The sequence below is a fragment of the Ornithorhynchus anatinus genome, chromosome 5 (genome assembly GCF_004115215.2).
Source record: "Ornithorhynchus anatinus isolate Pmale09 chromosome 5, mOrnAna1.pri.v4, whole genome shotgun sequence".
NCBI classification, from domain to species: Eukaryota; Metazoa; Chordata; class Mammalia; order Monotremata; family Ornithorhynchidae; genus Ornithorhynchus; species Ornithorhynchus anatinus.
Genome location: NC_041732.1, coordinates 97,222,179 through 97,244,321, shown reverse-complemented (window position 1 = coordinate 97,244,321; position 22,143 = coordinate 97,222,179). Strand labels below are relative to the sequence as shown.

At 41.2% G+C, this 22,143-nt stretch overlaps 1 protein-coding gene across 4 annotated transcripts in view; it reads left to right on the top strand.

The window, feature by feature from the left end:
* The window catches only part of ARHGAP28 (Rho GTPase activating protein 28), a 158,879-nt gene that overhangs the window by 65,510 nt on the left and 71,226 nt on the right, over positions 1 to 22,143 (top strand). For all 4 annotated transcript variants that reach the window (XM_029066557.2, XM_029066558.2, XM_029066560.2 and 1 more), the window contains exon 2: positions 20,631 to 20,833. In XM_029066557.2, coding sequence (XP_028922390.1) covers positions 20,631 to 20,833 — 203 coding nt within the window. The remainder of the gene's footprint in view (positions 1 to 20,630; positions 20,834 to 22,143) is intronic.

Below are 22,143 nucleotides of genomic sequence, written 5' to 3'. Positions count from 1 at the left end.
ATTCAGTTCATTCTTCATTATGAGATCGATATAGTCCTGGGGCCTGAACAAATAAATTTAGATTTGAAGCTCTCTGTGGGCAGGGATCATGTCTGTTAACTCTACTATATTGTAGTAGAAAGGACAAGGGCTTAGGATTCAGAGGATGTGGGTTCTAATCCCGATTCCACCACTTGTCTGCTGTGTGATCTTGGTAAGCCACTTCACTTCTCTGTGCCTCAGTTACCTCATCTGTAAAATGGGGATTAATAATAATAGTAATGATGATGGTATTTGTTAAGCACTTATTGTCTGCCAGGCACTGTACTAAATGCTGAGGTGGATACAATCAAATCAAGTTGAACACAGTCCCTGTCCCTTTTAGGGCTTACAGTCTCAATCCCATTTTACAGATGAGAGAACTGAGCCACAGAGAAGCTAAGTGACTTGCCCAAGGTCACTTGGCAGTCAAGCAGCAGAGTAGGCATTAGAACTCATGACCTTCTGACTCCCAGGCCTGTGCACTATCCCCTATACCATGGTGCATGGGACAACCTGATTGCCTTGTATCTGCCCCAGTGCTTAGAACAGTGCTTGGCACATAGTAAGTGCTTAACAAATACTATCATTATTATTACTCTCCCAAGAGTTTAGAATAGTGTTCTGCACATAAATACAATGAATTGCTTGATTTTTGCCAAGACAGATGGTTTCTGGTATTTACAGTTTAGAGGAATGAAACAGAAAGGTGAGGACAAGTTATTTCAAGAGGAACATTCTTTGAACACTATTGTTGAAGTAAGCACAGCCATTCACTGGAATTTTTAGCTTTTAAATCTCCATCTTGATGCATATTTTTAATTGAATATGCTTTTTTCTGCCTAATATTCTTATAGCTCTTCCCCCTCCAATACTCATTAGAAAAGTTCAGTCACCATAAAGCCAATGAAAACTGAACAGCATCCAGTGAATTGGTCATGTTTTTATTGGACTTCATATTCACTCTGAATTATTTAAAACTCAACAGGGTTCTAATATTCCTAGATTAGATGGAACAATATCCCATATGCACTGTAAATAAAGAAATTGGTAAGGTGGAAGCTACTGACAAAAGTCATCAGTCTCCTAAGGAATGAAGGGAACTTTATGAAAGCAAAATTCTGAATAAAACTTGAACTTCCTGTTCCCTATCCTTCCTTCCCTTTTTTGAAAATATGCATATTAAAGATAGGGCTAAAGCACTCTAAATGTATAGTTGAGGCTCATCCAGATCATTCAGGCCTTAAAAGAACTTTTTGATTAGTGTTGACAAAATTACAATCACAAAAGAATCTCATAGGGTAAATGAATTGTTAAAGGAACGAACCAGGGAGACGTTTGGAAGAAACAGTGGCAATCATGATAATAATAATGATTTTGGTATTTGTTAACGCTTACTATGGGCCAAGCACTGTTCTAAGCCCTGGAGTAGATGCAGGGCAGTCAGGTCGGACACAGTCCCTGTTCCACGTGTAGCTCACGATCTTAATCCCCATTTTACAGATGAGGTAACTGAGGCTCAGAGAAGTGAAGTGACTAGCCCAAGGTCACACAGCAGACATGTGGCAGAAACACAATTGGAACCCTATTTATTTTGTTAATGAATTGTACATCGCCTTGATTCTATTTAGTTGCCATTGTTTTTACGAGATGTTCTTCCCCTTGACTCTATTTATTGCCATTGTTCTTGTCTGTCCGTCTCCCCCGATTAGACTGTAAGCCCGTCAAACGGCAGGGACTGTCTCTATCTGTTGCCGACTTGTTCATCCCTAGCGCTTAGTACAGTGCTCTGCACATAGTAAGCACTCAATAAATACTATTGAATGAATGAATGAATGAACCTAGGTCCTCTGACGCCCAAGCCTGTACTCTTTCCAATAGTCCATGTGCTTTAGTAAAACATAACATTTAGAAAAGGAGTGGGGGCACAGCAATAAAAAGGAATAGTGGTAGTAAAGACGGCAAATTGAATGCTCCTTTAATGCGGTGCACTATACTAAATCCTTGGGGCATGCTGAATTACTGTATTCCTTTTCCTGCCCAAGAAGAGCTTACATTCATTCAGTCGTATTTATTGAGCACTCACTGTGTGCAGAGCACTCTATTAAGTGTTTGGAAAGTACAATTCAGCAATAAAGAGAGACAATCCCTGCCCACACCAGGTTTACGGTCTAGAAGGGGAAAGACAGACATCAAAACAAGTAAACAGGAATCAATATAAATAAATAAATAAATAGAATAATAGGTATATACATAGATCCATAAGTGCTGTGGGGCTGGGAGAGGGGAGGAAGAGCAAAGGGAGCAAGTCGAGGTGACAAAGAAGGGAGGGGTATCTGAGCAAAAGGGGGGCTTAGTCTGGGAAGGCCTCTTGGAGGAGGTGAGCCTTACACCCTCATGGGGAGGGTGGGAAGTGGTGGCAAATATAAAAAATAAAAGGTGAGCATCACTAGGCTAGAAAAACCATCCTGAGAGCTAGCAAAATCACCGCAAGACGAGGAAATTATTTTGAAAGGAATCTGAAAACATTTTGTATGAGAACACAGCCTGGACAAACGGGCCCAAGATGGAGCGGAAATCAAGAGAGCAGTCGGGCATTTGCTCCTCCTCTAATGCTCCTTCTCACTGTAACTCTATCTCATCTATCTCACTGCTGACCTCTCACCTGCATCCAGCCTCTGGCCTGGAATGCCCTTCCTCCTTATAGCCCACAGACAATTACTCTCCCCCACTTCAAAGCCTTATTAAAGGCATAGATCCTCCAAGAGACCTGCTCTGATGAAGCCCTCCTTTATTCTTCTCCTATTCCCTTCTGTGTCGTCCTTACTTGCTCTCTTTATTCATACGCCCTCCAGCCCCACAGTGCTTATGTACATATCTGTAATTTATTTATATTAATGTCTGTCTCCCCCCTGGACTGCAAGCTCATTGTGGACAGGGAATGTGTCTGTTTTATTGTTGTTGTGTACTCTCCCAAACCCTTAGTACAGTGCTCTGCACACAATAAGCTCTCAAGAAATATGACTGACTGGAGTTCTAGCAGAGTCTAGGTTGGAACACTTTGCAATGATGGAGCAAATGATGGTATTTCTATGATCTATTAACATCCGCTAAGGAAGACCCTACTTTCTAATCAGCATCTTTGCTTTGTTTTGAATTGAGTGTGTGTCTAGAGCGTCTGTGGTAATCATTTCCCAAGCAATATAAGTGATTTGAAAAACTCAAGAGAGTCCTATTCAAATTTTTGCTCTGGGCTTTCCCTTTCTGCTGCAAGATGACATATTTTCCTTATCTTGTTGATGCCGGTACTGCCTTGAACAGACTTCTACAGTTGGAAAGCAACATGAATCCCCACCCCCAACCCTTTTTGGAGGGCGAGGGGGACGGACTGGAAATCAGTCTGCAAATTTAGGCTAGGTTCTAAACATAAGTTCCGTGAAATCTTCCTGCTAAAAACAGCACCTTAATACACTCCAAAACATATGCAGTGGTCTGGATAGCATTTTTATTATTTCTACCTCTCCAAAATAGCACAACACCTAAGAAGAACAGATGACGAGAAGTTAAATGGATTCATTAACTCCTATCACCTTCAGATGCACTCATAAGAGAGCTCATTATTAGCAAGTTGGTATTTAAGGACCTTGTTTCAAAGGGCTATAAAAGGCAGTCTTCTAATCCCCCCATCAACTCCTTCTTACCCCTAAACGTAACTCTGTGAAAAAATTTAATGCCATAATGCTGCCTTTATGAGTGTTCTATATCAAAACATAGATTTTGGTAGACAAAGTTTATCATGGGTCTTGCCTTGCCTTACGCCGTCGAGTTGTCTCCAGCCCATTCCCTGCCCACAGAGTGCTTAAAGACTAGAGGTGGAGATAGATATTAGGCAGCATGGCTCAGTGGAAAGAGCATGGGCTTGGGAGTCAGAGGTCAAGGGTTCGAATCGCCACTCTGCCACTTGTCAGCTGTGTGCCTCAGTTACCTCAACGGTAAAATGGAGATTAAGACTGTAAGCCTCATGTGGGACAACCTGATTACCCTGTATCTACCCCAGCGGTTAGAACAGTGCTCTGCACCTAGTAAGTGCTTAACAAATATGAACATTATTATTATTATTATAAACAAAGAATATAAAGTTTATATAGCTGTAATAATATAGAGAGATTGGTTTTAATTTCAAATTAATGATTATGATTATTTCCTGATCTTGTAAAGTTTGATTGATCATTTATAAATTTTTTGTTTACCATGCCAAATAGTGGAAAAGTTTTGTTGATAAAGAAAATAGTTTAACTGTAGTGAGTAATTATAAAAAGGACCACGAGATTTTCATCCACTGAATGGAGTATAGGTTGTAGTGTGGTAAAGCTCTTCAAATAAAATTCCTTTCTGCATCATCTGGTTTGAGAACATAATTGTATATATTATGTTAGGGGGAAGAACAACTCCTTTGCCCAAAAAATGTGGGACAGGGATGATGTCCGACTTGATTATCATATATCTATCCCAGTGCTTAATACAATTATTGGCCCATGTTAAATGCTAAACAAATATTATTTTAGATAAGATAGTGTTAGTTTTCTACCAAAAAAACCCCACAAAGAAAGCCTTAACCTTTTTCATCTTTAAATAATTTTAAAACATAAACTGCTTAAGCTTCACAATCCCCTTGGAAAGATACTAAAATCAGAACCAAGCCTCCTCCCCCTTTTTAAGAGATGAGCAGACTTGAAGCAGGATGGTCTAGTGGAGAGCATGGACCTGGGAATCAGAGGACCTTGGTTCTAATCCTGCTTCTAACACTTGTCTGCTGTGTGACCTTAGGTAAGTCACTTCATTTCTCTGTGCTTCAGTTACCTCACATAAAGACTGTGAGCCCCATATGGGATTTGAACTGTGTCCAACATGACTGTCTTATATCCCAGTACTTATACAGTGACTGGCACACAGTGGCACCTGTAATTAATGTTCTCCTCAAAAATATGGATATTTATTGAACTAAGAAGCAGCGTGGCCTAAGGGATAGAACTGGGAGTCAGAAGGATCTATGTTCTAGTCCAGGCTCTGCCATTTGTCTGCTGTGTTACCTTGGACAAGTCAGTTAATTTCTCTTTACCTCAGTTCCCTCATCTGTAAAATGGGGATTGAAACTGTGACTTACATGTGAAACATGGACTATACCCAACTAATTAGCTTATATCTACTCCAGCACTTATCATAGTATCTGGCTCACAATAAGCACTCAAATGCCATTTTAAAAAGGCATGATGCAGGGTTCTAGCATAAGTATCCTGTCTTCACAAAATCATCTTTACACTTTTCAGCCCCATCATGCTGAATTGTGATAAAAAAGAAGTGGTAGCAAATCCCCTTAACATTAGCTGGGTACCAAGTCAAATACCCTAATTGCCCTCACAGGTAGAATATGTGACAATTTTCCTACTAGAAATTAGGTTGGCATCAGGCAGGCACTAGAGATGGGTCTCTTCCACATGCAAAACATTGGCCAAGGTTTTGGGTGCCGGGGGCCAGTGATTCTTGCCTAGAAAAGATTGGAGACTTTCTTAGTTCAAATCAACTCTCTGTACCTGATGTTCCCTCAGAGTCCCATGAGAATCCTCTCCCTTTCCATCAGCAGAAACTTTGTCTTTACTGCTAAGGGGAAAGATCTCCTTGTTGTCCTCACACTACTGCCATATAAGTAAAGAGGGACCAAAAACTTCAAAATTCTGATAATCTGTTCTGAGAGCATCTTATTAGTGTTTAAGATAGTAACTACCTTGGAAAAGCAGAGGAGCAAAGGCAAGTCTCTTGAAAGACAATTTCAAATTCTTGCCTAAGAAAAAAGGTAGTTAAAAAGCTCAAATAGAACTTTGAGAAAGGGAGACATGAAAAAGATTACAGAGAAATGTGTCACAATAGTAATAATAATAATGGCATTTGTTAAATGCTTACTATGTGCCAGGCACTGTTCTAAGCGCTGCGGAGATACAAGGTAATTAGGTTGACCCACATGGGGCTCACGGTCTTGATCCCCATTTTACAGATAAGGTAACTGAGGCAGAGAGAGGTTAAGTGACTTGCCCAAAGTCACACAGCTGACAAGTGAAGGAGTCAGGATTAGAACCCATGACCTCTGACTCCCAAGCCCTTGCTCTTTCTACTGAGCCACGCTGTTTCTCACGTGTCATCTAACCCGGTGGCCCAATTTGTCCGAATGAAAGCTCACCAGACCTGTTCCCCAAAGAATGGATCCAAAATGTTGCAGACAAACTCAGTAGCTGTGGTTCTACCACCAGTACAGAGCAGTGATTGATCAAGTTCTCAGAAATACAGAAGGAAGGAAAAACATTTCTGGAAAATGAGTGACTTAGTACCTGAGGAGAAAGCAGGAAAAATAACACCCAACAAATCATGCATTACTCTTTAGAGGATAACAGTGACCAGGAAGGGATTTATACCTTCTTGGTCTTTTTGGGGTATGGGGTAATGAACTAAAACTTTATGGGTTTAACACTTGGCAGTCACAGCCTCTTAGTGAAGTGTCAACCAATAGGAAGATCATTTTTTTGATTCATAGTTGCCTATGAATGGAAAATAATACTAGTAATGGGCTACACACTGTGGTAAATACAATACAGACAGATCAGACAGTCCTTGCCCCACATGAGACTCACCTCTAAAGGGGATGGGACAGGCATTTCAACACCATTTTACAGACAAAGAAATTGAGAGATAGAAGTTTAACTTTTGGCAAAAAAAAATAGCTGAGGTGAGTTTGGAAGCAGCATGAACTAGTGGGTAAAGATAGAGCATGGGTCTTGGAATCAGAAAGACCAAGGTTCTAATTCTGGCCCTGCCACTTGTCCTCTGTGTGACCTTGGGCAAGTCACAACTTATTTGTGTCTCAGTTGTCTCATCTGTACAATGGAGATTAAGACTGTGAGCCCCATGTGGAGTAGGGGCTGTGTCCAACCTGATTAACTTGTATTCATTCAATCGTTCATTCATTCAAACAATTGTATTTATTTAGCGCTGACTGTGTGGAGAGCACTGTACTAAGTGCTTGGGCAGTAGAATTCGGGAACAGATAGAGACAATCCCTACCCAACAATGGGTGTATCTACCCCAGCGTTTAGAACAGTGCTTGACATAGCAAGGGTTTAACAAATATCATCATAATTATTATTATTATTACTATTATTAACCCAGAAGCGGCACGGCCTAGTGGATAGAGCACAGGCCAGGTTGTCAGAAGGACCTGGATTCTAATCCTACCTGTGCCACTTGTCTGCTGGGTGACCTTGAGCAAGTCACTTAACTTCTCTGTGCCGTAGTTCCCTCATCTGTAAAACAGGATTAAGATTTTGAGCCCCGTATGAAACAGGGACTATCCAACCTGATTATCTTGTATTTACCCCAGCACTTAGAACAGTGCCTGGAACATAATAAGTGCTTAACAAATAGCACTATTATTATCATCATTATTATTTATTTACTGCATCAAAAACAAAGGTTTCATGCTCCTTTGACTCTCATCCCTAAATGTAAAGGTAATATTTGGGCTTTGGCTTTCATTTTGAAGGGGAGATCAGAGGAAGCAGCACAGAAAAAGCAGAAAAAATAGAGAATACACTAATCCCAGTTGTTTAAAATGAGCACACCATTTTGGAGGTTAAAACAAAAGAAAGAGCCTTTAATTGTCATGTAAATGATAGCCATGGATGAAGGGATCCAGGAACTCCCTCCTACTTCATATACTTCCTCTGGACTGTAAGCTCGTTGTGTGCAGGGAACATGTCTATCTACTCTGTTATACTGTACTCTCCCAAGCGCTTAATGCACAGAAAGTACTCAGTAGATATGACTGATATATTAAAGACCACCTACTAAAATCCTATCTCCTCCAAGAAGTCTTCCCTGACTAAGCCATCATTTGCCTTACCCTTCCTCCACATCACACATTTACCTGAATCTGTACCCTTTTAAGCATTTGATTTTTCACCCCACCCTCAGACCTACACACATGAATATTTCTATAATTTATTTTAACATCTGTCTCCCACCCTAGATTATGAACTCCTTATGGGCAAGGAACACGTCTACCAACTTTTTATACTCTACTCTCCCAAGCATTTAGTGCAGTGCTATGTCCGAAGTAAATGCTGAATGAAAACCTTTGATAGATTATTCTGCACCCAGTAAGAGCTCAATAAATACCACTGTTTGATAGGAAAAGCAGGATAAAGAAGGGTAAATAAGTCTGAAAAACGACTACTCAGCAGTGATATTTACTAAGAGCTTACTCTATGCAGAGCACTGGGAGAGTACAAGGTAAAGAGTTTGTAGCCATTTTCCCTGCCCACAAGGAACTTACAGTCTAGAGGCAGAGAAAGACATTTAAACAAATTACAGATATAAGTGCCGTGGAACTTAGAGTGAGGTGAATATCAAGTCTTTAAAAGGGTACAAATCCAAATGCAGAAGTGATACAGAAAGACGAGAGAATTGGGGAAATGAGGGCTTACTTGGGCTAAACATCTTGGAGGAGATGTGATTTCAGTAAGACTTTGAAGGTGGGGAGAGTGACTGTCAGAGGTGACGTAGGTGGGAGTTCCGGTCCAAAGGCAATCCGAGGCCAAAGGGTCGTTGGTGAGATGGGTGAGATCGAGGTACATTGCGTTGATTGGTATTAGAGGAGCAAAGTATGCAGGATGGGTTGTAGTATGAAATCAGCAAGCAAAGTTAGGAGGGAGCAAGCTGCCTGAATGCTTTAAAGCCAGTGGTAAAGAGTCTCTATCCGATGCCGAGATGGATGGGAAACCACTGGAGGTTCTCGAGAAGTGGGAAAATGTGGACTGATCATCTTTGTAGAAAAATGATCTGGAAGGCAGAGTGAAGTGTGGACAGTGGGGAGACATGGGAGGCAGGAAGGTCAGCAGGATCATTGAGAAATGGAGTGCAAATGCATTATCTTTCCAGTCAGACACCAGAAGCAACACCATCCATTTTGGACATGAGAGGAAAAAAAAAATACACGGTGTTTCACAGGTGCAGGGAGGTATAAAGCTTAAATTATGTTGTAAATCACTTTCTAAAATGAGGAGGTTATCTGTAGTTATATTGTTGGGGTGGGGCACTCACTTGAACAAAGAACAAATTCATGCTGCTGCCACCTCTCCCACATTAATATTCTCGCTCATCTTTGGAGGGGTTAGGGAACAGAATATCCTTGGGCATCAATAGGTTCCTTGTTATTCTCATTCCGTTTTATAGATTCTCCATCACTTGATTAAGCTGAAAACGGGAGTATTGAACTTCTGTTATTTTAACAACCTCTCAGCTATGATTAGGTGCCACTGAACAAGTCCCCGAAGCATTTTAATTTTCTTTTTTAAGGAATAGGATAAGACCCACTAATTGGATTGACTGAGCAAAACCAAAATCAATATGTGCAGTGAGTTCATTAATTGCACAGTGGTTTATTACCAACAGGACACATGCCTTTCTCATTGCCTTTGGAAAAAGCATTACCTTCTTGCAAGTTAAAAAGCATTAATTTTGCCACCTCGTTCAACTGATAATCAGAAGCAAACCTAATAATGCTGCATTTCCCCAAGAAGAAACTGATTCCACAAGCACCATTCTGAATAGGAGGCCAGAGAAAACACAGTTCGTTTCCCATTTCTGATTCAGGCTCTGTTAGTACCCATTTAGGTATTTCACTTGACTCACTGAAGGGTTTTGTTCAAAAGTTTTAAAACCATCTATGGCATTCCAGTTGAGTCAGCGAACTGTTTGCTTGATGCTTCAAGCCTCCATTCTCCCTCCTGTTTCTCACTGTCATTGTTTCTCAGCCAAGAGGTCAGCTGAGGGCCGGGAGTTCCCTGCTGAGCTTTGGCAACACAGAGCAGAAGTCAGGGTCCCGGGTAGGGAGAGTGAAAGCTGGAACTCCAGGACGACAGCGTGCCAGGAACACAGGGACAAAGAGAGGCAAGAGAGGAAAGAGGCATAAAGAAAAAAGAGAGCAGTTCAAAAGAAACGTTCCCTATGGCTCAATGCCAGCACTTCCGTAACTCCCCTGACAAACATGAGATAGGGAGAGGAGCAGTGTGGCTTAGTGGATAGAACACGAGCTTGGGAGTCAGAAGGTCCTGGACTCTAATTCCGGCTCTGCCACATGTCTGCTGTGTGACCTTGGACAAGTCGCTTAACTTCTCTGGGCCTCAGTTACTGCATCTGTAAAATGGGGATAAAGAGTGTGAGCCCCATGTGGGACAGGGACTCTGACCAGCCTGATTAACTTCTACCTACCCTAGTGCTTAGAACAGTGTATGGCACATAGTAAGCACTTATGTGCCATAATTGTTATTATTTTTATTTAGTGGCTTTTACGATCACAAAGACTCCTCTTTGTGCCTCCAGCTACACCCAAAAAGACATCACAACCATCCAAAACCTCCAACTGGCTGGCCAGGATACAGGCTCGCCCTGCAGCTACTCATGTTCCAAAGAGCTGGATCACTTACCTGGAAGCAGTGATAACCCACATGACCAGGGACTCAGCTGTTGCCTTCAGCAGGGGGGCTAAGGCAGGACTCTTCCATCAACTGACACAGATCCAGGATCACAGCTGCTATGGGGCCCTTCCACGAAACTTTGGTTTGAAAGGCACAGTTATAAAAACTCTTCTCCACATCATTTTGCCTTCATATAGAAAAACCTCCCCAATCAAGAGACATAAGCTCCGCTGACATAAGCTCCCCCAACCCAGTAACTAGAAAAGGCCCTCAGACTAGCCAAGTCTTCCCTGCTGCTAGAGTGAATCTCTTTGAGCCAGTCCCAATACACTCAGGGGTGATTTCCTTTTCCTCCCTTTGTTAAGTACTTTGGGTCCCACTTCTTGCAGAGTTATCCCACTTTTGGTAGACAAACACTGCATTTTTGGACAGGGCTTAGCTTTATAGGCCCTCCTAACTCCACAGAGGAGTTTGTTAGGCCTAAACCCAGAGGTTGATATGTAAATTAAGGGGTGTATTTCAGAGTCAGGTCAAGTACGCAATCCACTTGAGGACTCAGTTCAGTTAATAGTAATAATAATAATGTTGGTATTTGTTAAGCACTTACTATGTGCAGAGCACTGTTCTAAGCACTGGGGTAGATACAGGGTCATCAGGTTGTCCCACGTGGGGCTCACAGTCTTAATCCCCATTTTACAGATGAGGTAACTGAGGCACAGAGAAGTTAAGTGACTTGCCCACAGTCGCACAGCTGACAAGTGGCAGAGCCAGGAAAAATATTCTGGGAAGCAGTGTGGTCTAGTGGAAAGAGCATGGGCCTGGGAGTCAAAAGACCGGTGTCCTAATCACAGCTCCACCACTTGCTTTATGTGCGATCTTGGGCAAGTCACTAATCTTCTCTGGGCCTGTTTCCTCTAAAGGGGCATTCAACACCTGTTCTCTCTCCTACTAGAACTGTGAGCCCTGGATGGGACAGGGACTGTATCCGGCCTAAATCACTTCTATCTATTCTAGTGTTTAGAACACTGTTTAACACATAGCAAGCGCTTAACAAATACCATAATACATCACCCTGTTACAAGTGGATCTGCCTCAATTAATGTGCTAGAAGCAGGTAGGGTCGGAGGAGATTTGAAGAAGAATGAGGATATTTATTGAACTCTATGTGCCAAGCTCCAGGAGAGGAACAAGATAATCAGATTGGATAGAATCCCTGTCCCAGTACAACTCACAGGCTAAGAGGGAGGGAGAACTGGTATTTTATTCCCGATTTACACTTACAGAAGATCTAAGTGACTTGTCCAAGGTCACATTGCAGGCAAGTGGAGGAGAATGGATTTAGAATCTAGGATTCCTGATTCCCAGTTCCTCACTCTTTCCAGTAGGCCACATTGCTTCCAAGGGAGGAATTTAGTGGCTACTGCTGTTACCAGGGAATTTATCACAAGTAGGCCATTTCCTTCCCAGCTAATCTATTTAATCAAGACCTTCCTTCGAGGCTCTTATTCAGTCAGCCCCGGTTGTCATTCCATCATGGGAGAAAGAGAAGAGATGGGGAATCAATCAATCATATTTATTTAGTTTTACTAAGAGCATATATTGAGCAATTTTGAGAGTACAAAATAACAGAGATGGTAGACATATTGCCCTCTCACTATGAGCTTAAAAGTCTAGAGGGAGAGGTTGACCAATCACACCTCAAGATGGTAGATTGTAACTTAGATTGTAAACTTCTTTTGGGCAAGAATCATGTCTACCAGCTGTTTTGGTGTCTCCTTAGCTCTTAGTACAGTGCTCTGCACACAGTAAGTGCTCAATAAATATCACTGGTTGTGGAGGCAGTAATTGGGAAAGAGAGGTGATTCTTTGCTCAGGATATTTCACAAGCAGAATCTTTGTGTAGCAAAAAGTTTTGCATAATTCAGAGGTAGATTTAGTCAGTCTAATATTGATTATTTCATGTATCATCTACTGTTTGTTGGAAAACATCTATTTTAAAGGTAAAGTTTTAAAATGATGGGGCTCATGTTAGGTATCGCCTTAGTGATTCCAGATATTTTCCCATTAAGGAATCTGATTCATATTTCCTGTGATATAGTCTGACTGAGAACAGTTAAAATTGTGGGGGAACAACAATTCCAAATGTTCTTTTCTCCTTCGAAAACTTCTTCCAAATCTGATTTTTAAAAAGTATTTTTTGTGCTTTTAATGTTTCAGCATTTGGAAATGGAACACTCTGTAACTCTCAATGTGAACAGTAATTTTTTTCCACTATGAAAGTTATGGTGCCCTTCAATTATGGCTCATCTTTCATTCTGCTTTCATCTGGTCACGTTTCAAAGAAAAGAATAACCGATGGAATCTCAAAGTCCTTTTTTTCCCTTATATGGTAAAGTCTAAGGCTGAGGTGAGCCAAACTCTGGAAGGGCACTGGGAGAAGGAGGAAGGAGAAGGTCAGCAGACAGAAACAGGAAGTGTTTGCCTGCTTTGGCAGGGATGAGGAACACAGCTGTTTGTGAGAATCTAAATACCATTTCATGCGCATCTTCTTAGGTGTCTCCTTATGCATTATGAAGTTTTTCCTCAACAATCAATGATATTTATTATATGGTTCTGTGGTTGATTTTTAGAAAAAGCCTGCAAAACAAACTCTTCCTTGAGGGTCAAAAATCCTGAAGAGTGCTCAGATGTCTCACTCCTCACATAATGATCATAATAATAATGATAATACATATTTATTGCATGCTAACTGTGTGAGGAATACTACATTAAATCTTTGGGATAGTACAGTACAACAGATGGTATTTGTTAAGCACTTAGAAATACAGAGTACGATCAAATACTAAAATCATCCATTTTATCAAGATTGGTAGTGGTTTGGAGAAACTCAAATAAAATTGTTTTGAAATAATAATTGTTAGAAATAATTGTTAGTGTAGCAGCATGTGATTCATTTGATGTTTAATAAATTACTTTTAAGGTTTACAAACTGTTGGGAGATCCTGGTTATTATTGTGTATATAAGTAGTTTTTTTAAAAAATTAATGAATGCTTGAAGAGAACTGGATTTTCAAATATTAGTACATGATACTTAATGGTTCTGACTATTACCCTGTTGGTTGCAATGAAAAAAAACTCGTGAATTTAGAAATAAATAATAGAAAAGGCTGTCGAGGTTTCAGTCAAATAGAGGTTAAAACAATGACTTGGCTCAGAAGTGCACATTTATAGGGATTGCCTGTTCCCATTTTAATCATTCTGATAGCAAATATTCCACTTGTCTTATAGCAATGTCTTGTTTGATTAAAAGGAATGACTCTATCAGAGGTTTGAAAAATTAGAACATTTCCCAAGAAATAGGGAGTAACAACATTAGAGTGGGGAAGCATAAACCTTATTTTTTTGTGTCATATATTCTGATTCCTCCCTTCCTTTGACAAAGTATCTCTCATTCATTCATTCCCTCTGTTCCAGCATATGGGTATTTAGGGGAACAAACCACCAGGTCGAAACATTTCTAAATCAAACAGAAATGCCAAGCATCTATGAGTTGTATTTTGTGCAGAAACTAATGTCCATGGCTATCATTACTACGCATCAGTAGAATGTCACCAATGGCTTGAGACCCATATCTGACTCTAGTTGAAAACACATGCGATTCACGAGCCAGGGAGTGGGGGTGAGGCATTGAAAACGAGCCCTCAAGGCCTTGGGCTATCAGTTAGTCAGTCAATAATATTATTGAGCACTTACTGCGTAGAGATCACTGTACTCTGCTCAGGAGAGTACAATAAAACAATATAACAGACACATTCCCTGCCCACACCAAACTTACAGCTTACAGGGGGAGACATATATCAATATAAATGAATAAAATTACAGATATAAACAGAAGTTCTGTGGGGCTGGGAGGAGGGATGAATACAGGGACAAAGTCTAGGCGAGGCAGAGCGTGAGCAAAGACTGAGGCCCCCAACCAACAGCTCATAATCTATGGTACTACTAGCTCACTCAGCACCACCTTGGCATATTTGGCTAGAATGTTAAGTAGAATGTTAACATCAGCACTGGAGATGTAGAATGGTAGTTTATCTAGACCATAAGCTCGTTATGGGCAGGAGATGTATCTGTTATATTGTATTCTCCCAAGTGATCAGTACAGTACTCTGCACACAGTGAGCATTCAATAAGAACAACTGATTGACTGCGGAGTTAGAGAATGCTCACCCTACAACACGAGCCATTTTCCATGCAGGACGTTAACATATCAGAAGTGTCACAAATGCACATCTTAAGAATAATTAGTAATGATAATTTTAGTATTTGTTAAGCACTTACTTTTATGCAGGCACCATACTAAGCACTCGGGTGGATATAAGCAAATCGGGTTGAATACACTCCCGGTCCCACATTGGGCTCATAGTCTTAATCCCCATTTTACAGATGAGGTAACTGAGGCACAGAGAAGGAAAATGACTTGCCCAAGGCCACACAAGAGGCAAGTGGCATAGCTGAAATTAGAACCCATGATCTTCTGACTCCCAGGCCTGTGCTGTATCCACTAGGCCATGCTGCTTCCCATCAGACTCAGTTTTCCATAACACGGAGTTTCGGCTCCAAGTTTTAGAAGAACTGGGGTTAGTTTGAGGATTTTAACACATTTCCCTGAAGCAGCATGGCCTAGTGGAAAGAGAACGAGTCTGGGAGCCGAGTGCCTAGATTCTAATCTTGACTCTACCACTTACCCACTGTGTGATCTTGGGCAAATAACTGAACTCTTTGCTACAATTTCCTCAGCTGTAAAATGGGGATTAAATACCAGTCCCCCAGGCTTTTAGACTGTGAACTCCATATGGGACTGGGATTATGTCTGATCTGATTGGGTAGGTGGTACTGGTGCATATTGGCTAAAATATGTTTGATTGGATGGCAGTCATGCCTAGGCACCCCATTTAATCATCTCCCACCCAGTAGAAGGGGCAGATCTTTGACACTCTAATGAGCCACATCTTCTGGTTGGTTCCTGAAGATGGAATCTGAATAATTTGGAACATCTGCCAATCATGTGACATAATCTGACACTCCCTTCTTCATCTCCCTGACTTGCTCCCTTTATTCATTCCCTATCGCAGCCCCAGATGATTTATGTACATATCTCTGATGTAATTATTTATAATAATAGTAACAATTGTGGTATTTGTTAAAACCTTACTATGTGCCGGGTACTGTACTAAGCGTTGGGGTAGATACCAACAAATCAGGTTGGACACAGTCCCTGTCCCACATGGCACTCACAGTTTAATCCCCATTTCACAGATGAGGAAACAGGCACAGAGAAATAAAGTGATTTGTCAAGGTCACACAGCACACAAATGGTGGAGCTGGGATTAGAACACAGGTTCTTCTTACTCCCAAAGCCCATCCTCTAACCACTAGCACAAGCTGCTTGTCCATTTACAAATAGAGTATAGTATTATATCTATATAATATTTGAATAATATGTAAATAATAAATATAATTATTCATATTAATGTCTGTCTCCCTCTCTAGACTGTTAGCTCACTTTGAGCAGGGAATCTGCCTTTCATATTGTTGTATTGTACCCTCCCAAGAGTTCAGAACTGCATGCAGTAAGCGCTCAATAAATACGATGGATTGATTGTTACATTGATGAAGGGGGCCCAGATCCAGGTAATTTCCATGATTAACGTATACATGTCTGCTCCAGTCTATCGGAAGGGCGAGAGCTCCTCAGCTTGTGCACTTTGGCTAGGAAGAGGCAAAAAGTTGGGGAATTCCCATGATTAGTACCTGAGCAACTAAAAAAAAAGGTTTTCCAACAGGAAGCTGTCTCAAGCCGTGGTGCTGTGGGTTTGGTAAGCTTTTGTCCAACAGAGAGCCGAGCCAGGGCAGTAGGTTTAAGACTTTTCTTGTAGGTCTGTGGCTGAGGGTGTTTCAAACCGTTTTTTATTTTATTTTATCCATTGATTTGGGCAGGAAGAAATGTGAGACTGCAGAGAAGGAGACATCATGCTGGAGATGTACATTTGAGGATCACCCTCATAGAGATGGTAGTTGAAGCCATAAGCGAAAATGAGTTCTTCAAGGGAGTGGGTGTACATGGAGAATAGAAGGGTACCCAGACATAGTTAGGGGCTCTAAGTCAGAGGAGTAGCCTGCAAAAGAGGCTGATAAATATAACAGTATAACTTTCCTTGCTCACAATGGATGTAACACACAAACACACACACACATACACAAACAGGCATATGAGCAGGGTTTCTGGGCTATTTCTAGTCCGTTACCGAGACCTGCCGGTTTCACCTCTACAATATCGCCAAGATCCGCCCTTTCCTCTCCACCCAAACGGCTACCTTACTGTTACAGGCTCTCGTTATATCCCGGCTAGACTACTGTGTCAGCCTTCTCTCTGACCTCCCTTCCTCCTCTCTCGCCCCGCTCCAGGCTATTCTTCACTCCGCTGCCCGGCTCATCTTCCCCCAGAAACGATCTGGGCATGTCACTCCCCTTCTTAAACAACTCCAGTGGTTGCCTATCAACCTCCGCTCCAAACAAAAACTCCTCACTCTAGGCTTCAAGGCTCTCCATCACCTTGCCCCTTCCTACCTCTCCTCCCTTCTCTCCTTCTACCACCCACCCCACACGCTCCGCTCCTCTGCCGCCCACCTCCTCACCGTCCCTCGGTCTCGCCTATCCCGCCGTCGACCCCTGGATTATGCCCTCCCGCGGTCCTGGAATGCCCTCCCTCCTCACCTCCGCCAAACTGATTCTCTTTCCCTCTTCAAAACCTTACTTAAAACTCACCTCCTCCAAGAGGCCTTCCCAGACTGAGCTCCTCTTCTCCCTCTACTCCCTCTGCCATCCTCCCTTTACCTCTCTGCAGCTAAACCCTCTTTTTCCCCTTTTCCCTCTGCTCCTCCACCTCTCCCTTCCCATCCCCACAGCACTGTACTCGTCCACTCAACTGTATATATTTTCGTTACCCTATTTATTTTGTTAATGAATTGTACATCGCCTCGATTCTATTTAGTTGCCATTGTTTTTACGAGATGTTCTTCCCCTTGACTCTATTTATTGCCATTGTTCTTGTCTGTCCGTCTCCCCCGATTAGACTGTAAGCCCGTCAAACGGCAGGGACTGTCTCTATCTGTTGCCGACTTGTTCATCCCAAGCGCTTAGTACAGTGCTCTGCACATAGTAAGTGCTCAATAAATACTATTGAATGAATGAATGTAGGTCCTGTCCACACTTCCAGCTAAAGCTGCCAATCTGTTATTGTTCAGTTGTTCTGCAGACTGCTAGGACTATATCACATGATCAGACCTCTTCTAGTTTAAGACAAACTCACTTCCATCTAGTTTGGGCAAGGCTCTACCTTGGAGGCTGTGGCCCATGGTTCTGCTCAAAACCAGGCCAGGACATGAAACGGGGGGCTAGATAGTTTGGGCTGAATGTTTGTGAACCATAAATGACAAGAAGAGTCTTAGCAATGGGATCGATATCTTCTAATTAGAAAAGAAGTGTGGTTCAGTGGAAAGAGCATGGGCTGGGGAGTCAGAGGTCGTGGGTTCTAATCCCGACTCCACCACTTGTCAGCTGTGTAACTTTGTGAAGTCACTTAACTTCTTTGTGCCTCTGTTACCTCATCTGGAAAATGGGGATTAAAACTATGAGCCCCACGCGTGACAACCTGATTACCTTGTATCTACCCAGTGCTTAGAACAGTGCTTGGCACATAGTAGCAAATACCAAAATTATTATTATTATTATCAAAATCAGACCTTTACCAAAGTTCAGTGAGTCTTTGACATCCACTCTCCCAATTCTGTTAATTTTCACTGGGAAACCGGGCATGGTCTGTAGTCGTGATACTGAATATCTCTGTGAGTCTGCCTAGTAGGTCATCCAGCAAAGAACTGGAGGCTAAAGGGAACTGGGTCTGGAATGGAAAAGAGGAAAATGATAAATGCTGATGGTTCAAAATTCTCATTCAGGTGAGAAATGGTGACAAATGAACAACAGATTTTTGTTTTTTGGTTTTGTTGTTTTTTTTCTGATTTCTCAGTTCCTCCATTCCCAGACACTATTTTTTGCCATTTATTTATGCCGATTAAATTGCAAACTCCTTGAAGGAAGGTATTACTTTTTTTTACTTATTCCCCTAATGCTTTGTACTTCTTTCCATAGAGCAGCTGCTCAATTAATATTGCTAGTTCTAATAGTGATGACCTAATATAGAGCTATTAATGAACAGATGATGTGGACAATGATACAACCTGTCCTTTAAGTACTATAACTTCTAACACTTAGGTACTTATTCAAGCATTTATGTACTTTTTTATGGTTTTTTGTTAAGTGCTTACTATGAGCCAGGCTCTGTACTAAGCATTGGGGTAGATACAAGTTAATCAGGTTGGACTCCATCCCTGTCCCAATTGAACCTCACAGTTTTAATCTCCATTTCACAGATCAGGTAACTAAGGCCCAGAGAAGTGAAGTGACTTGCTAAAGGCCACACAGCAGACAAGTGGCAGAACCAGAAATAGAACCTAGGTCTTCTGCCTTCCAGGACCTTGTTCAATCCACTAGGCCATGCTGCTTCTATCCATTCTCAGCATTTATGAATATGTCATTATTCAGTTATACATTCAGTTGTTTATTTTGATTAACCTAAAAGTAACTTTATGTAGGATTCCTCTGTTAGAATATAAGTTCCTTGTGGGCAGACCATTGTGTGTTACTTCTCTGTTCAGTACTTGCCAAGAGTTAAGCCTAGTACATCGAACTCAGTGAATATTAGCAGGGATTGTGTCTACTAACTCTATTCTATTTCGTCAAGAACTTAGTACAGTGCTCTACATAGAGTAAGCACTCAGTAAATATCCTTGATTAACTGGTATAACCCACCCTTATATTCTTATCATGATAAGGATGCTTACATATCTAATAATATAAATGATTAAAACCATATTCTTTTCTGGATCTCCAGACAAGTTTATATGAGCCCTTCCAAAATATGCAGGTAAATGCTTATGATGCCTTAGTGAGAGACAGTGGGTATTTTGGGAGAACTCCCAGACTCTTTTCTATGTCTGAAACAGATGCCAAAAAGAGCATTTAAATGAATAATATTTTTGTCCTAGAGATTACTGAATCTATTTTTTCTGTGTTTCCACCTGACCACTCAGCAACATTATGAGAAATGAAAAAATTACATATGTTTTAAAAAACTCATAGAAATAGGTATTTTGAAAATATGGAATTTATAGAGGACGAACTAAGGTATTCTATATATATATATATAGACAGGTAACAGAGAATGCATATATATATATATATATAATTGTGGTATTTGTTAAGTGCTTACTATGTGCCAGGAACCATTCTAAGCTCTGAAATAGATATAAGACCATTGGGTTGGATACAGTCCCTGTCCCAAATAGGGCTTCCAGAATCAATCCCCATTTTACAGATGAGGAAACAGTTAAGTGACTTGCCCAAGGTCACACAGCAAACAAGTGACAGAGCTGGGATTAGAACCCAGGTTCTTTTGACTCCCAGAGCATACTCTATCCTTATATATAGCTACATGAAAGGGAATGATTATTCTAGAAATAAAATTTAAACAGGTTTGCTGCCTCACATCTGTTATTCTGCTGTTCTGTGATTTATGATGGGGAACAAAAGACAATTTGTTAAAGAAATTCCAATTTCTTCTTGGATTAGAACAGCAGAGACAGAAGCCAACTAATTTTGAAAACTGAATTAAGCCTCAAACTCACCGATTACACTTTATCTCAACTCTGGGACTTGAAAAAAAGCCTCCAACGCACCGATCAATCAACAAATCACTCAATCAGTGGTATTTAGAGAGTGCTTACTGTGTGCGAAGCACTATACTAAGCACTTTAGAGAGTTCTCTAGAGTAACTCACAGATTCGCAGTGGAGACAAAACAGAAGGTAAGCAACAGATAGGGATTGGGAGATGTCCACAAGTGCTGGGATTGGGAGGAAGGGAGATATGTACCTAAGAGGTGAGCTTCAAGATTATTCTTTTCTCTCTGCAGAAAATCTCTCCCTCATTGCCGAAGAATTAACAGAATGTTATCGAATGAATCCCTCCATCCCCCTGGGTTCAGTCGCTCCAACTCGCAGGCCTCTGTGGACAGCACCTCCATGGAGGACTTTTGGTGTGAAGTAGAAAGCATCAAAGAGAATAGTGAGGAGGGGCAAGATGAACAAACACTAATTGATATCAAGCCAGCTGATGGTGAGTATACCAAAGCGTCTTTCCCAGTGAAGCCTTCTGGATCAATCAATTGTATTTTTTGTGTACATACTGTGTGCAGAACACTGAACTAAGCATTTGGGAGAGTACGATATAACAGAGTTGGTAGAAACCTTACCTGCCCATAATAAGCTTACATTCAGTGCTTCTCTATCTTGCTCCACAAAAGTAGATAGAAAGAAATCAATTCATCATTTGAAGTGAGTCAGTGAAAGAGCAGATTAAAGAGAGCAAAAAGCAGAGAAAAACAGACTAAAGTTCCATGAAATTCTGCTGAGCACTGGCCTAAGGAACTGCAGTAAGCGATATAAAGCTATCTTTGTGTTGGCAATTTCTTGGCAAAGACAAACATTCCAACTCCCTCCGGGAACCTGGAGTGAAGTCAGGGAAGAAACTCTCCTCTAGATTTGGTTGTTTTGTTCACAGATAGATCAGTGTCAGAAAGCCTCTGATAAGAAAAAAAGATCTAAAGCAATCAGGCAGGTGGGTTTGGCAGCTTGTTTTTAAAGAAAAGACTATTCTATGTTGATTGATTATTAATTCTTCAGAGGGACCCATAATGGCTCTGTCAGTATAATCAAGTTATCTGGCTAATTCATAGGCCACAAAATACACTCTGGGCACTATCGCCTAGAGTATTTCAAACAAATGGTTGTTTTGTGATTTGAAATATTCAGAAATTCAGGCCAAAGACCATTTGGAAATGTCCATTTTTCTGAATTAAATTATGAAAGAAATTTCTTAATTCTTCAATTTAGAAGAAGAATCTGTCCTGTACCTCTCAAATATAGAGTAGGAGGACCTGGGCAGATGTTTGTGCAGGGACTCGTTTTGGGTATTTGGGAATTCTATCAATTGGGGGGGAGGGTGAGAGAGGTGTGTGTGTGTATGTGTGTGTGTGTGAGTGACAGAGCAGGCTTGTGTGCATGCTCTTTTGTGTATTTGAGTGTCGTAGATGGTAAGGGGCAGAGGTATCTGCTGACCCGACCTCAGAATGACCATACGCAACCTTGATCTCAGTTGAGTGGTACTCTCCCAAGCACTTAGTACAGTGCTCTACACACAGTAATCACTCAATAAATGCCACTGATGGACTGAATCATTTTTCTGGCCCAATTGGATTCTTTGTGCTTTCCCTATTCCCCTGCTTAGTCTGAAAGTGGGAAAGGAGATAATCCCATAGAACTTCAGTTCCACTGCTTTCTTCCTGTGGGAAATAGGCAATAGCTTAAAACAACTATTAAAGCCCCCTACCAAAATTTAACATGAAATGATTATTCTTAACATGAAAA